This window comes from Chaetodon trifascialis, chromosome 14 (genome assembly GCF_039877785.1).
Source record: "Chaetodon trifascialis isolate fChaTrf1 chromosome 14, fChaTrf1.hap1, whole genome shotgun sequence".
In the NCBI taxonomy this organism is placed as follows: Eukaryota; Metazoa; Chordata; class Actinopteri; order Chaetodontiformes; family Chaetodontidae; genus Chaetodon; species Chaetodon trifascialis.
The window spans coordinates 14,994,266-15,012,733 of NC_092069.1; the positions used below are offsets into that span (position 1 = coordinate 14,994,266).

General features: G+C 42.8%; 2 protein-coding genes across 2 annotated transcripts in view; one reads left to right on the top strand and one right to left on the bottom strand.

Annotated features, from left to right (window-relative positions):
- The first annotated feature begins 4,665 nt into the window (after positions 1-4,665).
- On the top strand, positions 4,666-15,966 carry itpka (inositol-trisphosphate 3-kinase A). The gene is made up of 7 exons (XM_070979644.1): positions 4,666-5,359; positions 9,856-9,952; positions 10,186-10,399; positions 11,655-11,859; positions 12,485-12,586; positions 13,103-13,174; positions 13,767-15,966. Exons 1-7 carry the CDS (start codon positions 4,943-4,945, stop codon positions 14,013-14,015), a joined length of 1,356 nt encoding a protein of 451 aa, XP_070835745.1. The 5' UTR covers positions 4,666-4,942; the 3' UTR covers positions 14,016-15,966.
- ltk (leukocyte receptor tyrosine kinase) overlaps positions 15,016-18,468 on the bottom strand; it is a 57,361-nt gene continuing 53,908 nt past the window's right edge. The window contains exon 29 of the mRNA XM_070979649.1: positions 15,016-18,367. Within this exon, the coding sequence (XP_070835750.1) occupies positions 17,306-18,367 (1,062 nt within the window). The 3' untranslated portion in view covers positions 15,016-17,305. The remainder of the gene's footprint in view (positions 18,368-18,468) is intronic.

Genomic DNA, 18,468 nt, shown 5'->3' on the forward strand with positions numbered 1-18,468 from the left:
ACTATTTCCATTCGAGGTCTCACTCTGCCGCTATTTCGCAGCACCACAAACTTCCCTCACAGTCGTTCCCTCTTCTTTTTCTTTCTTCACATTGTAGCATTAACGCCACCTGCTGGACTGGGTGTATATCAATAGATCTGATACTTCAATACTACCTGGTCCCAGATTTAATGTGTGGCATTTTGATTAAATTATTTGATTTGGGAATATGCAACATATCAGTCCAAAAAAAAAAAAGAAAAAAGAAAAAGAAATAATTAAGGCCTTACAAGTACACTTGCTTGACATTAAAAAAATTTAATTACTACAGAGAAGCTAACAAATGAATTACTATGAATTACTATTATTACTTGACATAACTCATTACAATGCTTATCCAAATTTAAAGGCTGACTGGCTGATTGACTAGTTCTTGTTCTGCCTTTCATCTAGCTGTGAATAGAGAACTGTACTTGATATATTTCTCCATATTCAAGTAACAAACAAATGCTCACAAAACATCTCTCGGATGCATCCAGCTATGTTTCCACTCTGTACTGTAGCTGTGTTTACTGATCCATCAATGGTGTAGTCCTGTAAAATACATGTAACATTGTTCTGGTCTACAGGCCTGAAGAACGGCACCCAGATTTGTGTACTTACACTGCACGGGGTGAAAAAGCTGTATTTTATGCTTCTAATGTGAATTGACTGTGTTTGTCTATTGTTTTAAAGATACAAATCAAAGTATATGTAGACTCACTTTGGGCAGAATTATCTCATTATGGACAACATTGAATTCACTGAACACTTTTAAACTCACAGACAGAATTTCTCTTAGTATCAAAAAGCATCTGTATGTATTTGGGGATGCCTGATATATTCAGAATGTGGAAATTTTCCTTAACTAAAAGCAAACTCATCAAAGTAGAAATGATATAAATAACAGCGCAAGTGCTTTTATTTGAGAATGAAAATGTAAAAAAAGAAAAAAAGAAAAAAAAGAAACTGAATATGATTTTCCTGGAGATTTTCATTTTCACAGAAGTTACAGAAATGAAATAAGACTTTAGATATAAGAGATTTATTATGAAGACATTAGAGATATGTCTGAACATTTTATATCATATACAGGACATACATGAACCACCAAAGAGATAAAACAAAAAATAGGACTTACTGTATGATATGACATATGATATATATCAGGTATCCTGTGTTTCTGACCACTTGTGTCGCTATGGAGCAATGTTTTGAAGAGCGGTCCCTGTTCTGTTTGTATCTCATACTGGACTAGTATGTGCATGACATGCACGATTCACGTTTCCTGTTAAGGGTTTAATGCATTTTAGCTGTCTGACAGTTGGTGGCAGTAACGTGACAAGAAACAAGGCGCTAGCAAACAGGGATGTGACTAATACAGGTTTAACAACAACAAAAAAAGGTACTTTGGTTACTTTATGACTATTGAATTATCACCAATATACTGATATCAGATTTGCTTTTGCTCCCTTATGTTGGTATCGGCCCAAAAATTGAGTATCAGTCAGACTCTAGTGAGAAATATTGAATGTAAACATAATTGTGTTTGTATATAATAAAAATCCACAGGTGTCCAGATGGTCAGTATTTTGCCAGCCCTAAAAAATCGACTCATGTGCCAGAGATTTTGTCCTGCATGGCAAAAGAGATCACCTGCTGGTGCCCCTGCAGACAAAATCGTCCAGAAATGTAACTTTGCTGAAATTCGCTGCTTATTCGAATGTAGCAGTTAGCTAATTTAGTAAAGTGTGCATAATGTTGCGACTCAATTCTTTAATCAGAAAGAATGGATTATGATTATTCAACAATTTTCCCCTCTGATCCTTACAAAGGTGTTCCCTAAATTTCACATCAGCCATCTAGTTTAAAAAAAAACACTGCCTGAAGACAATAGCATTACTGTTCTGTCTTCAAATATTTGCATTTTCATGTTTCCACATCTAAGACGTGACCTGCAGTCCTTATCTGTAAACCACGCCCAGTGGTCCTCTTGGCTCAAAGCCAAAGTCAGTAAGGCTGGATAATCAACAGGTTACTACACCCTTGTTGTTCTTCAGGTTTTCTCACAAAAGAAAAACATTTGTTTGCTTCTCTGCTCTTTGGATACTGTTGATAAGAAGGTGAGGAGGTTTGTGCGTCTATGGTTTTAAATACACTTGGTTTACCGCACATGCTCCAGAGCCCTGAGCTGCCATGTATATTCTCTTGCGTAGACTCTACCTGGTTGTGAATGTTACGTATCTATAATTAAACACTGTAATATTATCTCTATATTTTGGTCTTAAAATGTACAAATTTCACAAATCCATAGAGGCTCTTTCAGTAGGAGATATAAAGATTAGGTCCATTTAACATACAACCCCTGTGTTACAACAGATACCTTTTAAGGACCATAACACTGGTTTTACATATTTGTCGGGATCTGCGGTCTCCCTTCCTTTTTTCCCAGTGTGCTCCTGTGTGTCCCTTTCCCTCTGTCTCTCCCATCTGTCTTGTGTGTAAGTGATCACTGCAGGATGTGGCTGGCAGGTCTGGTCCAGCCTCCCCCGCTCCTGGGCACACCTGACTTGTTTACTCAAGACCCACCAGCTACCACAAGTCTTCAAACCCATATTTATTGAATTGTCTGCTCACCTAAGTAGTATCTGCCTTATGTTCTAACTACGCCCTGTCTGTCTGCCCTGTGAGTCCCTGAATCTGGACAGCCTCTTGGACCTGTCCCTTCTGGTCCTTCCTGCTCTAATATGTATATAAAATAGAATACTGAGGTAGACTGGTGTACAGCAGTTATAAAATTATGAAAGCACAACTTAAAAAGTATAAAGGTAAGGTGTTGTACAGTGATATACAGTCGTAATGAGCTTGAGAGCTTAAGAGCTCCACAGTCTTATGGCCTTTTTCCCTCTTTACTTCAACAATGGCTATTTGAACACAGATAAAAACAGTTTAATTCAGACACCTAATGAGTTATTTACATTTGAAATAGTTTTGACCCCAAAAGAACAACAATTCAGTTACTATGCGCTCCATTTAGTTGATGTCCCCACAGTGTTGCATGGCAGGGAGAGTACTGTTATAATCATTTTTTTTTTCCTCCAAAACACCCCCTTGATTTGACTTTGTTATCTAATCCAGAAAAGCGAAAGGTGACCCAGATCATTACTGCAACACAGCAGTGCTTGCATTAGGTTTCTCTCTGGGCCCTCTGCAGTCTACTCAGTGCTTTGAGCTGTCGGCCCACAGTACAGTTGAACTCTCAGCTGATATTTGATCCAGTTCCAATAGTGTCAACCTGAGATGAACCTTCTGTCTGTATTTCAAAGCTGTAAGAATAGCTTTGCTAAAGCAACATGCTTGTTAGACGCATTATTGTGCATTTGACACTGAAACAGGAGCCTGTTCTTATTTAAATCTGAAAAGATTTTGATGATAAGCTTCCAATTTCTTTTACAAATAAGAGTGGGTTCTTGTATTCTTATCAAATTGATGCTCAGAGATTTCTTTGTCTTTTCTGCCTCATTATTTTTTTACATTACATTCCAGTTTCCACAGCACAAAGCTGTCCTGTCTTTCAAAGTCAGCCAGTAGAGAGTGTCGCTATGGCCCACCACACCATCCTCTGTTCCCTTCCTGTCCATCATCATCACTCTTCCACCGTGCATCCCACATCTCAGCCTGCCTTCAGCATCCACACTTAAAAAAAAACCCAACCAGCAACGCGCCCTGACAGACTGTAACAGAGAGACCTGCCTGATCCCTCCGTCCTATGATGTGACACAGGATACTGCAGTGTGGAAACCAACGATCACCCTCATGCTGGCTTTCTGAGACATAACACGCTCTGGATGTCCTCTGATCAGAATAGATGGAGACAAATCAGACACATGTAAACATCCTGCTGATAAATATTTCACCTTGCTTTTATGACATGTAATGAAGGGAACATGGGAATAAATATCAAGTGTATGTATTCATTTCATAACTGCTGAGTCACCACAATGACTGCAACTGTGTATTTGGTTTCTTTCTCTTTTTTTTTTTTTACTTACACGTAATTAATCGTGGTTTCACACCATCTTTCCTGTCAGTGCTGACTGTTTTCTATTCTAGAGATCAGGAGCTGTCATCAGTAACAGCGCACAGGAGCGTCACCTCCTGGATGATAATGACACGATAATACAGAGTCAATGATGAATAACTTCCTCCTGAGCGCCACATTGCAACGCGCTTTAAATGTCCAAATATTTTATTTTGTAATTCCGCTCACAGTCAGCACTGACATTATTAGAGATCAGATATTTTCAGTCCCTTGGCCTAAATGTTTTGAGTCTTATCCATCAAATGTGTATTAGAGGACACTTATTTTTGATTCGATGTGACACAGTTGTGTGGTCAAACCACAGTTTGGAGGTTTGAACGTTGAAAGGAGGTTTATCGGTACAGATGTTTGTATGCAGCAGCTAAAACAAAATGCTCGCGGGTAGTTAAGATTTCTAACTTGGCGATAATGCGCGTGAGAGAGAAGAAAGTGTGTAACTATTTCAAAACTTAACCTGTTAGCTGCTTTAAATTCTCAATCAGGAAGCGACAGAGGCAATGCGGAAGATAATAAACGTTTTGTACGCTCGTGGAAGTGAGTGCGCCGGCGCGCGCGTGTGTGAACCGCGTAGGCGCGCAAGCCAAGCTACCACCGGAGAGGGGTTCCCCTTTCCAACAGTGCGCACTGAGCGGAGAGGCGGACAGAGGCTTGTTAATGTGTGAAAACCCGGACAACACACAACGAGGAAGTACCGCAGAGGATCGGTCAGACAAATAAACTCCAGCTGCGTGTCTGAAAGTGAAATGACCAGATTTGAAGGTTAAAGCGAATCGGCTCTGCGCTTTTCATCGTGCGCCCTCACGACGGATTTCGCATTCTCCAATGCCCAAAGAGTGCAGGAGAAAGACCTCTAAGGACCTCGGGCTCTCTGGCTCTGCAATAAACGAGGGATCGCGTTCGGATCGAGGAACCGCCAAGAAGACCCCTCAGATTTGCGATGATCTCATTCAGAAAGCCGCTCAAATCGCCCCGCTGTCCGCAACCGGAGAGCCGCCTGTGATGGATGCGCGCCGGGTACCGCAGGTCACCATCACCCCGGAGGGGGGCGGCTCCTCCCGGGAGATGCAGCAGGAGGATTGGGATGATGTGGTGGACGGTCCTCTGCGCAGGAAGCTGTCCAACTCCTCGATCTCCTCCACAGGGTCCTCTGCTGTGGAGTCCGAGGATGACTTACTCAGCGACAACGAGAGCAAAAGCAAAGGCATCGTCACTTTGGAGCATCTGGTAGACGCTGGAGAGGTGAGGAAAGGCTGGAAAGTTTGGGCTAGTAGTGCTTCTTTGGCTTGAGTTTTCATTGGTCACTGGCAGGGGTGTATCAGTCAATCATTTCACCATGGTTTATGTCATCTCCAGTGAGTGTGTAAAATAATTTAAAACACCCTCCTTATAAATTCCCTGCTGTTGTTTTATTCATGACTAAATTGACTACAGCGTTAGTCTACCCATGTGAAGCCTCCTGGGGCGAAAACAGTTCACATTTCCATCCTTGACCTCCTGTGTATGTCTTCATGTGTCTCCTATAATTACCCAGTGGCATTAAAGAGCTGTTGATGTGAGGCAGAGCAGCACATCAACAGCAGTCAGCAAACTACTTCCTCACAGAAGACCTCAGGGATCTCTGCCTACAGACAGGAGGCAATTACAGTGTTAGCATTTGTTCAAAGTTTGTTTAGTGGATTTTCAAGTTCCATAAACACAGCGGAAAAGTTCTTGGGGAAGCGAGTCACTTTTACCTTGTCCTGCCTGTTCTGCGCTTATCAGTGGTGTTTTGAGATGTTCGTCAGAGTCACACCACTTTTCTCTTGTAGTTAAAAATCATGTAAAAAAGGAAAGATGAAGCAACCCTTAGATCCCTCACAGAGAGAGCAGGATAATCTTCAGGAAATGTGATTGTCCCCATTGAAATCACATTATCTCCCCTCATGTTTAATGGGTTATCAGAGCTTTTCACGTGATCCCAGGTGCTCTCTGAACTTAAACCAACACGAAGAAGCTGCTGAAAGCTGGTTTACATTTGCTGTGTGGCAAGCTGCTGGACTGCACATCATTTTGTTTGCTGCTACTTGCCTTAAAGTCTTTTCTACAAAGTGGATAACTCGTGCATGTTAAATGTCAGATCAGCGAGTCATTCTGTGTGTTTGGAACTGTAACACTGCGCGTCCCTCCTTTAGCACACACTGGTTTTGAAGGACCAGCCCTCAGTTCAACGCTGAGGGTGGAAATTTGTTTGCCTTTGACGCTCTTGGCTGATAAAGCTTCAGGGGGCCGACAAGTCTCTTAAAGTCTTATTAAACATGCTCGCACATGCATTCAAACGGTGCTGTTTTACACCTTCCCGAAGCACAAATTCTCATATCTCACATTTAGAGATTTGTGATGAACAGCATTTATTTTGCAGCTGTAGAGCTTTCGCTCGACCATCTTCTCTGCATGTGATTCGTGGGGAAGTTGCCTGTGATCATAGTGAGTCACCTCTTCGTTTCTCCACTCAACAACAGAATCTGCTTTTTGTCTTCGCTGTCGCTGCATGACACTCAGGTTCAGGCTTTCACTGTGTGTGTGTTATGGTGCTACCGCTCCTCTCTGCCTTCTCCATACAAGGCCTGTAGCTGTCACTTTGTTTTAAGCAGACTGAATGCACGCTGCCTGTTAAGCTTGTGTGTTTATGCATGAGAGGGAAAGAAGAGTGTAGGATATTCTGCAGTGTTTGCTGGCTCAGTGTGAAGGCTTCCCCAGATAAAAGTCCATTCTAGCTTTTTGTTTTGGTTCCTTAAGGCATTGGATGTTAAAATGGAAATATGTTAGGTTGTGTCACCTCTGAAAATAAACACTTTAATATGCTCCTGCCCCTTCAGCCCACACACCAGCCCACACATCAACACCCCCCCCCCCCCCCCCCCCCCCCACACACACACACACAGTGCAGCTCAGGCTAACATCTTATTGTGTAATAATGTTTTTTTGTGGTCAGTGGCTAATTTGAGCCTTGGCCTTTGACATTTAACAAAGAGCTGCTTCAGGAAGTCAAAACCACTTGCGTATCAGTGCATAGCTTTTGGGAGCTCACTCGTGAATATAAGTATGATACAGATTAAATCCATAGTGGTGCACAGCAAAGTGCTTTTTAATGGACGTGCAGCAGAGGAGAGAGCAGACGGACAGTCGGACAAGTGATTAATTTCAAAAATCTTGCAGTGGTTTACATCCCATTAGCACTTCAGGACGACAGTACGGCTTCACGTGGAAGGTATGAGCTGTGATGCTCGGCCAACGAAACCTTTGCTGTGTGAGTCACATCGTCTGACCGATGTTCTCCTCAGTCCCTGGAAATGTGGTGATGGAAGTTGCTGAAGTTTGCTTTCACTGGTCTGTGTGTGCGATCGACTGGTCAGGTCAACGTGCAGGAGGAAACTGAGCAAACTAATCCTAGAATTAGATTCTTTTGCATTTGCGAGAGTAAACAAAACTTTATTTTCTTTCTGTCTTTTAAGCTGTGCTGGAAAGTAACTATGCATTTACTCATCTTCTGTACTCCAGAGCAATTTTGAGGTACTCAAGTATTTCTATTTTCTTCACTTAGTAGTACTTTTATACAAAAATAAAATACTCCTGAGGCACTGATGCATCAGTACCAACAATCTGATAATCACATGTAATAATGTACGTCAGTCAGGGAGGTAGGAATTTGAATGCAGGACTTTTACTTGTAATGGAGTATTTTTCCCTTGTTGTTTTGGTTCTTTTACTCACGTAGAGGATCTGAATACATCCTCCACCACTGGCATTAAGGCCATTTTTTAAAGATGTTTTTGACTTTAATGTGAAGGATTTGTTCAGTTATTCACGACTCGCACAGATCAGTGATTGGACTCATTTCCATTTGTGCAACAATACATTTCTGATGCTTTCTGGAACAATCAGTATACAGTAAGCAGACCTGTTATTTCAAGAGTGAAAGCAATGTTATTCTAAGTGTTATCAGTACAACCTCTTGTGGTTTCTATCATCAAGGCTGGCTGGGACAGCATGCTGTGAATAATGTGAGGATGTTAGACTATGTGTAAAATAGAAATATTGAGGGTAGAGCTGCAGGGTCGTTATGTTTACATCAAAACTCAGCTCATATCTAAGCTTGCATTCACTCTCAGTCTGTGGATAAGACATTACACCGCATGACCCCAGTTTAGTTCAATCAAAATGCAACCAGCAACATGCTGAACATATAAGTAACTCACTGTATTATCTGCACGCACCAACTGACAGCAAAGTTAAAGAGTCACAGCAATAAAACAAGTTGCTTGTGGAAGTCAAACACCCTGACGATGCCATATTATCAGTAAACATGTAGCCCTGCAGTAAGTGAAGCATATCGCCTGACATTTAAGAGAGACTTGGCTGGCTGCTGCAGAGTTCTGCTATTAGTGAGGACGGTGAGCTGTGAGACATTCAGGCGTGAACTGAGTGTTTCACTGACACGACAATCCCGGTTTCATTTCCTGTTTCAATCAGAACACGCACAATAAAATGACCTCTCCAAAGCCCAAAGATCGAATCTAAGAACATGCATTACTTTTCCTTTGCGACGCCTGAGAGTTTATTTCTCTCATATTATATCAGAGAAGACTGCATAGAAATACAATCCTCTCGGTGTTATTTGAGAAACAGACAGTTTTCTGGGATGGAATAAAACAGGCAGTTCCCCATAAGTGTGAAGCACTACTGTGTCTCTGTGAAATATGCAAGCTGTTCCTGTGTGCGTGTGCGTGTGCATATACTGTAGTGAGAGACTGAGAAAGAGAAAGAAGGAGAAAGAGAGGATGGTGGGAGGAGAGTCCTTAGACAAACAGCCATGAAAGAAATTAACATTTCGGCCAAGAAATAATAATCTTTTTTCTTTGTTCACGATTCAGAGCCGCGGCGATTAATCGATTGAAGGAAAGTTAATCCCCAACTATGTTGATAATTTATCTTTTCACTCATTTTCTAAGCAAAAAGGTCAAACATTTACTGGTTTCACTTTCTTAAATGTAAGGATTTGTTGCTTTTCTTTGTCATTTTTGAGAGTAAATGAAGACTCTTTTGGTTTTGGACAAAAGAAACAATTAGAAGACATCACTTTGGGCTCTGGGAAATTGCTTCATTATGTAACATTTTCTAAACTAAATGATTAATCCTGAAAATAATTGCCAGATTAAAAATGAAAATAATCGGGAGTCGCAGTCCTACTCTGATGTGTTGCAGTCAGTGGGAGCTGAGAGGTCAGCAGCAAGACCAGTGTCACCCTTGATTTTTGTGTTAAATACCAGACAAAAGTATTTAAGTATAAAAAAAAATGTCTTGAGCTGTGCATTTATGCTCCCGATGTTAAACGGCAGATTTAGACGTCACTCTGTGAATCAAAGGTTCAAGCCCATCAGCACACCAAGCTGGAGATGCTGAATAGAGATGCTGAGTACAGATATGCGTTTCCACAGAAATGGCATTTAGCTGACCTAGATTGAAGGCTCGTCGCAGTGGAAAACCAGAGGCCTGGCATCAGATTTACTGGGTAGAACTGCTTTGTGATCAGATTTCTGTTCAGACAGTGGAGGGTTGACCAAGGTTCAGTGACCTTACAGCACGTCTGCCTGTTGTCAGATCAGTGTTGTGAACAAGGACACACAGATAGTCAGATAGAGTCAGTGCTTTGCAACGATTCCACTCCGTTCACTTCTGTTTGTTTTCTTATTGTCCAGAGCAAGCCGTGGTGGAAGTTAAAGACGATCGTGCACTGGCCCTTCAGCGCTACCCAGAGGAGAAAACTGAACTGGGTTCAGCTAGCCGGGCATAAAGGTATGACCTGTTCAGATCGTATCGCATGCTGTTTGTAATGCTCTGTCGAAATCTGATGTCCTGTTCTGCTTGCTGCCTCCGCTGTCAGTATTTGTGTGCACATCTTTTTGATATTGTTTTATGACTTTTTTGTCTTTTTTTGCAAATTGTCGGACATAGCAGGACAGACGCTTCCTGTCCTGCTCCTTCTTAATGCCTGAAAATCCAGAGTCTTGGTCTTTATCTCATCTCAGGTAACTTCAAAGCAGCAGATGAAGGCAACATCCTGAAGAAGTTCTCGGAAAACGAGATGCAGTGTTTTGAGAAGCTGAGGGGTGACGCGCTGCTCCCGTTCGTGCCCGGCTACCACGGCGTTGTGGAAAAAGATGGAGAGTCTTTCCTTCACATGACTGACCTGCTGGCAAACTTTGATCTTCCCAATGTCATGGACTGCAAGATGGGAGTGAGGTAAGGAAATGAGCTTTTCATTGAATCACTTTGAATGGGTATTTAGGCATTTATTTCTCATTGCTAGTTATATTCGTTCCCAGACGTGAGCCTGTGGTTTTGTTTCTGCTACACAAAGTGCCAGTTTGAAGTGATAGTGTCAGATATTTCCTTGTGTATTTATGTATTTGATATTTCTGTTCATGTTCTGTGGAAATGGATTCATGAGACATGTGCAGACTGGTGGCAGGACGTGCTGCCTAAAGCGTTTCTGCTCTACAAGGGAACACCTGTTGTAACTGCAGGCTATATGCTTGGCTTCCTGCCACAGCGGGTGGGGTGCCTCACTATATCATGTGCACAGGCACACACACACACACGCACGCACACACACACACACACACACACATACAAACACAGGCAGACACACATACATATATGCATGATTGCACACACGAACATGGATGTGCGCACATGCACAGGTTGGTGCATGCACAGGCCTGCAGGTACGACCGTTCTCCCCTCTGAGAGCTTTACTTCCGGTTCAACAAGCAAACACACACACGCACACACGCAGAATATGTGCTCTAAACTTACATTCACATACATGACGACACACACTTTAACAAACCTTTTCATTGTCAACGAAGTGTCTGTGTGTGTCTGTATTTCTGCGCGCGCACACACACACACACACACATTTGCTCACTCAGGGTGTCCCTGGAGACTCCCCTTTTGTCAAAAACACTCTTAACCACAAAGTTGCAAAACCGCTAACTTGCACAAACACACACTGAGACTCTCACACAGTTGAACACTGCTGGAGTCTCCTCTCAGCTTCCCTCTTCAGCGCAGAGGAAGTGCAGCTCATAAACTGAAACTGAAATTCACATCTGTTTGCACATTGCTGTCTGGTATGAATACGGTGAGTGGGAATGTGCTGCCGCATTGTCCGACCAGCAGAATCCAATTCTCACTCAGCATGATGCTCTCAATGGCATCTTTATGAACTGCTCATCTTTTTCTGCGTGACTGTTAGAAAGGAGATGATCTCTGACTTTAAGTGCAGCAACAGAAAAATGAAAAGAGTCTTCTGCAGTGAAAAGTCTGCTGTAAGTTACTGCTAATTGTTAGCATCTTGCGTCTCAATAACTAAGGGTGTGAATGGAAGACCAACCCTGAAAGCAAACAACAGTGGCCGCTTATTTAAATGCAGAGAACACAGCTGTGTTTAAACATGCAGGTCCTCAAGGATTTACTCCTCCTGCTGTTTCAGGACATACTTGGAGGAGGAGCTCGTTCGGGCGCGGGAACGTCCCAAGCCGAGGGAGGACTTGTACAGAAAAATGGTGGAGGTGGACAGCGAAGGGCCGACTCCTGAGGAGCACTCCCAGCGAGGCGTCACCAAGCCTCGCTACATGCAGTGGAGGGAGACCATGAGCTCCACCAACACCCTGGGCTTCAGGATAGAGGGGATCAAGGTAGTGGGAGTGATATTGCACATGGACATTAATGCCAACTATGGTTCAAATGACGGTGTGTGATATGAAAAACATTGCTCGAAGTTGAGCCGTAAATACTAATCATCCTACCTTCAGCTCAGTGGAGCGCTTTGGCTTCTCTCTGCTCTGATAAACTTGTACATCGCATCGCGCAGCACCAAACAGCGGATAAAGGCAAACCAAGTGACTAGCTGGTGAACATCGTGGAGTGTTTAGCAGCAGAAGGGCCAGATGTTCTCCTCAGCATTTGGCAGGGACTTAAACAGAGCTGAAAGAGAGTGAATGTTGGACTTACATTAATCTGATGTCCAGAAACACGACTCCCAATAAATTTGCTTTCTGTCTGCCGGATGTGTAAATAGGCAACTGTCTGCTTACATGTTCAGCATATCATTAGAGCATATCATAGAGATGAGGTGGCCAAGTAGACAAAAATTCAGCCCCCTCAGGTCCAAAGTCTGTCCCTTGGCTTGTGCTGCAGAATCCCCAAACACATGATAAACTATAACATAATAAAATGTCTGCTCACATCCCACATAAATGACTTGCTTTGAAGTTATTTTACTGTGTAATATTCTTATCAGGACCCTTTCTCCTCTTTCAGAAATGTGACGGCACCTGTCGAACTGACTTCAAGAAGACCAGATCAAAGCAGGACGTCATCCAGGAGTTTAAAGACTTTGTTGGAGGGAACGTCAGCATCGTAGTACGTGGCAAAGAATTCGCCTCTGCACAAGCATGTGCAGTTCAGCATATTCCTGCATGCAAAGATACACACAGAAAATACTCGCTTGTGCATATGCACAGAGCGGTCTTGCAGGCATCCGTGTTCAGCGTTTAGACTGATGTAAATTATTCCGTATACTCAGTCTTTACATTTGAAAAATGTTGGAGCCTCTCCAATGATTTATGTAAACAGCTTCAAAGTGTTTGAACTGCAAGAACAAACCACAGAGTCATTCCAACTACATTACAGACAGCAAATATTCACACTGTAATGCTGCTCGAGTTTCCTAATATGGTGGGACACGCAGCAAATGAGCCGCAGGCAGGAGTCAAGCCTGTAGCCACTGCAGAGGACTTGATGCAGGGGGCGCACACTCTACCAGCTGAGCTATAGGAGCGCCCATACATTTAAATTTTAATGTGTTTTAAATGAACTCATGGGCTTCAGGTAGCACTCATGTTTAAGGTAACATCACTGTGTTTTCTCGACATGCAGATGTCTTACCTGAGCAGACTGAAGGAGATCCAGCAGGCCCTGAAGACGTCTGAGTTCTTCAAACAGCACGAGGTGATGGCTGAACTAAAGATGAGGGACGAATGAAAGCAAAAGCGAACGTGAAGTGCTGCAGCAGGGACTTCATCTGAGAGTCCGAAAGTGACTGAACACCATTTCTCCAATATGAATCGTGGCATTTTGGGTTTTGATGATGCGGTGGAGTCCGCTGACAAACACGTAGCACGCCATTTTCACACTCATCAGAGCATTCAGCTCTCAGATGAACTCAAGTAGCCGACTCCCTTATCGACGCCAGCCGTGGTTCCAAATCTGTTCATTTGAATTGATTTTAAATTGGACGTTATTCAATTTAATTTAAAGTCATATTGTTTGCTCACAATGTTTTCATACCATTAAACTATCAATTTTTAGGCGAATGGTCAAGTTTGTGCTACCATTTGGAGTGGCTGAAGTTTGACATTTCAACTGTTTATTATTTTTGCCCTCCTAGCCTCCCTCCTCACTGCTGTATGGAGCTTCTGCTGCGTTACTCATGATTCAGATTTTTCCTTTAATTTGTCAGTCATCTGTGTTGAAGGATTGACAGATTAATAGAAGCAGACAGAAGAAAAGCAGAAGCTAATAACCTTTCTTGTTTTCGTAGGTCATCGGCAGCTCTCTCCTCTTTATCCATGACCACACGGGCAATGCCCAGGTCTGGATTATTGACTTTGGCAAGACCACAGCGTTACCAGAAGGCCAGACGTTGAACCATGACATTCCCTGGCAGGAGGGCAACCGGGAGGATGGCTACCTGTGGGGGCTGGAAAACCTCATCCACACGCTGGAGTCTGTTAGCAATGAAGGGACAAGCCAAGAAACCTTTTGCTCATTTTCCAAAGAAAACAGCTAAACTACAGAAAGAGATGGTCAGGGACATTTGACCTGTAGAGGGGTGAAAGGAAGTCAGACTATTTTAATGGACACCACAGAGACTTGTAGGGAGGTTTCATGTGCGTTGATTTGCTCTGGGTGCTCTATAAGCAATGTTTAAGAGTATGGAAATGTTTAGTGTATATGACACGACTGACAAAAAGACATGATGGACAGTGAAGACAGAGGAGCAGAGAAGCTGTCGCTATTTGTCAAATCTAGTTACTGAACAATTAAGCAAATGGACTGACACTAATTCAACTTCCTACAAAACAAACAAGTGAAAATGTAGGGATTTTGCATTTCAGTTTCATGAAGGGGATGAGGTTTTACATGTGAAGGAAATGCTCATAAAATACGAAATCTAACAAGAAGAAAGTCACAAACTCAGTTCAGCGACCCCTCAGCACTGATGTTACTCTGTGATATTAAAGGAGAAATACTGCGCAATATGAAACTGACTGGCTCACAGATCTCATAGTCGGATGACGACACATTGTCAATAGTACTGCATACTGTATAATGATTAAAGAGTAGTATCTGTCATTGTTCTGACAATCTGTCCTATTATATATCAATGTATGTTTCTTCCACTTTCTTTTATTCTGGCAAACAAATTTTAATTTAAACTTCAAAATTCAAATTAAACTTTACCTATTTTCACTTCTCGAACTGTTGCAAACCTTGTTGAATATTGATGCAGCAGTGTGTTACAGCACATTGTTTGGTCAGAGATGTTCTGCGAATGAAATGAATGAAAATCTAATTAAGGAATTAAAAGGGAAAATACTGTTATAACCCTGATTGTTTTTATTTATGTAATACACACCATCCCAAATTTTGTGGAATCAGGGTTGTACATTTATTTTCAATAATAAAACACTATCGTGGTGTCTTAATATGTCGGCCAGGACCGAGTTCACTCATTTTCATTTTGTATCATTGGCACAAAACTCTGTAACTAATCAAGCTCACACAAATAAGATCAATATATATTGATTTATTTGGGACACAGTTAGGTTAGATGAAAGTGTGAAAGACTGTGTATTGCATAGAATGCATTTTTGGTTGAGGCAGAACGCACTCAGCTACTTAAAGAATGAAGAAAAAACAACTTTTCGGTGAGTGTGAAACAAAATGCACCAGGCCATAAAAACAAACACTGCGAGGAGGATGAGGATGATTTTCCTCTGTGAAAGAAATCAGTAATTCCTCAGTTATCAACATTTCTAAATGGCACAAATGTCTTGCTAAAAAAGCCTTTAGAAAACTATGTGAGCCTTTTTTCTAAAATCCAAATGGACTGTTGAGCAACTAAGATGAACACTAATATCAGCAGGCCTGAGCATAAAAACACAGAGGAAGCCTATGGAAACTTCACACAGCTGTTCCCATTCACTCAACATATTAAAAAATAAACTATTGACAAGTTTAGGATGAAAATAAAGACATATCAGATACAACTACCAAATAAATTGATTAAATAAGACTAACCTGAAAACATAAACACTGAATAGAGATTTTTACAATTATATCTTTGATTAATTGTTTGAACTGAGATACCTGCAGCAGCATGTTTGGTACATCAAAGCTGAATACCTCCCCCTGCTGAGTAAACATAGGTACTACCAGCACGACATCGGTAGATGCAGTGTAGAGGTATCTTAATGGCAGTGATCAACTACAAATCCAGCTCCATCATTAACATAAATGCATTCAAATAAATGATAAAACAGCGACAAAGGCAATGCGTTAGTCCAGTGTACGGAAGTGAGTACAAAAATAGCAAATATTTTCACAGCTGCATGGTCGTCATCAAATTCTACACGCTTATACATTTATGAGTCCAAGTAAATATTGGGACACAGGGAAAGAGGGTCAGGAATAGTCAAAAATATACAAAGTAAAGTCAAGATCTTTGTAGTTTGGCAGTTCTGCTTACTTCCAGAACATCCAGTGATTTTTAAGTCACAAATATGCTTATGAAGAGTTAGATGAGAGCACCCACATCAGCTCTCATGTCTGTACAGTAAATATGCTGCCAGCAGCCGGTTAGCTTAGCTTAGCACAAAGACTGGAAACAGAAGGAGACGGTTAGCCTGGTTCTCTAAAGCTCACCAAACACGTTTTACCTTCTTTGTTTTAATCTACATAGAAAGCAAAAGTGGGTGTAGGTGGCTTTGTGTGGGATTACTTCTTGGCCAGGAGCACTTGCTTTCAACATGAGGTTTCCAGGACAGCCAGCCAGTGAACAAAACCAGCACCATCCACTGGAAGAAGTCAAAATGACTGACCCGGAGTCAGTGGGTGGCTGGAGACAGATTCACATTTGACATTGGAGATAATCCTTGAACAAAAACAGGGTTCATGATCTCCTCATTTATAAACCCCTTGATATCACATGACTGAAATCCCATAATAAACAACCAAACCATCTCCATGACAACTAAACAAACTCTATATGCTCAGGAAGCTTTGGAAACACCAATGTAAGCAAACCCTGTGCTGAGTTTTTGCCAAACGGCTGTTTCTAAAAAAGCTCTGGAGGGAAAACTGAGAGGCCGTCGAACACATTGTCACAAAATACATGTTATTGCAGGATATTAGGTGTATGTGTTTTCACATTATTTAGGGTGAAAGCAAATCAGAATCATGTTAGTGAACCAAGTTGTACCCTAACGTCCTTTAAGTGCGTATACTTTACAACACTTTCTGAATTTTAACCTTTTAAAATAATAAAAGGATGGAGATTTTGTTCCCAATGGCTCAATATTTGTGACTTGTTCTGGTCATACTGTACAACGAATACTACAAATTCCAACCAATTGTTTACTATGATGCAACATATAATACCACCAGAGCTTTCATGAAAAAAACAAAAACAGGTAGAAAAGAAGTCCAATTACAGCAGTTATGTACGGCAGCCATCACCAGCGATGTAGACATGGAGAAAGCGTGGGGCTGCGGGCTGCAGTGATTCAGCTTCAGTGTTCAGCTACCAGTGTACCAGAAGGCCAGGAAAGGGCTCCGAGTCCAGCGTTGGCTTTCTGTATCACAGTGCAGAGGAGGGTTTGTGTGCATGTGAGTGTTCCAGTGTGTTTTCCAGCAGTCCAAAAACTAATGATTTGATGTTGTCACTCTCAGACCTTGGCAGAGCCCTCACGATCATGCTTCTTGTTCCAGAACTCTTGTCTCAGGCCGTGAGAAAAGAGCCTCCATGTGAAATTTAATTTAACAGCAATCAAAATCCACGTTATGGTAAGCCATTTCTTAGATAGGGGTAACGCTGAGGTCTTCAGACAGAGAAAAGCCAGAGTCTCGGTCACGAGTGGGTTTCTCAGCTTTGGTGTGTCTCCTGACGTCTTCGTGTCCGTAGCTGGCGTGGCGCTTCAGCAGCAACTTCGGCATAAGAGACGAGGTGGTGTGGAGGCCTAAGGCCAGTCCCAGGCCTGTCCCTGAAGACACACTGGGGGCAGAGCTGGTGTTTGTGATGGCCTCTGGGGCTTTGGGCATAACTAAAGGCAGGCTCTCTGCCTCGTAGCTTTGCTCGTCGTAGGCATAGTTGACGTTGCCACAGGGGAAACTCTGGAGCTTCGCCAGATCCACACCAGCTTTTGTGCTGCCACCTGTTGGGCTCTTATTGGAGGACATGCTCGTGGCAGCTTGAGCCTGGCAGGAAGGGGATGGAGTTGAGGAGGTGCAGTGGCTAGAAGGGCTGAGGTGGGTGCTGCTAGCGCTGTCGCACCCAGCCTGGTTGCTCTCTAAGGTTGGACTGCAGGTCTGAGAAGTGTGTGTGTTGGAGGAGGAGCTTGAGAGCGGCATGGACTGAGTGTGAGCAAGTGTCTTCTTCCGACTGAAGTTCTCCAAAACCCAGGAGCCGTAGGTGGGGTTCCATAGGTTCTTTGTCTTGTTCTTCAGCCTCTGGCTGCCTGAGGAGGAGCTGTTTCTGGAGCAAGGGCGGTGATGAGGAGGCTCGGGGTGAGGCCAGTGGCCTCCTGCGCACACGCCTGTTGCTGACAAACCAGGGGCAGGCACAGGCTCAGCCCAGCACGGCTCCAGAGCCTCACGGCATGACACCACTTCATGGTGGACAGGTTGGGTTCTCTGGAGAAGTAGACGGGGTTTGGTAGGCTGTGGAGGAAGAGGGGTTGGACCCAGGCCCAGAGAGGAGAGACCCAGCTGGGAGGAGGAATCCTGGGAAACAGGATGGGACACCAGGAGTGGAGTGAGACTGGTGGAGGTGTGGTCAGAGGGCCGGATGACTCTGCCACCATCGTCCTCTGCGGTGGGGCCATATTCCACTGGTAGAGGTGTGTTGATCACATCTGGGTCCTGATGCAGAGTAGTGAAGTGGAAAGGAAATTAAAAAAAAAACAGGACAGGAAATTTAAATTAAATTTATATACCACTAATGACAATTTAATGTCTCTACA

Coding starts and splice junctions, on each gene's coding strand:
- itpka (XM_070979644.1), top strand. CDS start 4,943: ATGCCCAAAGAGTGCAGGAGAAAGACCTCTAAGGACCTCGGGCTCTCT. Junction 9,953..10,185: donor TCAGCTAGCCGGGCATAAAG/GTATGACCTGTT, acceptor ATCTCATCTCAG/GTAACTTCAAAGCAGCAGAT. Junction 12,587..13,102: donor GAGGGAACGTCAGCATCGTA/GTACGTGGCAAA, acceptor CTCGACATGCAG/ATGTCTTACCTGAGCAGACT.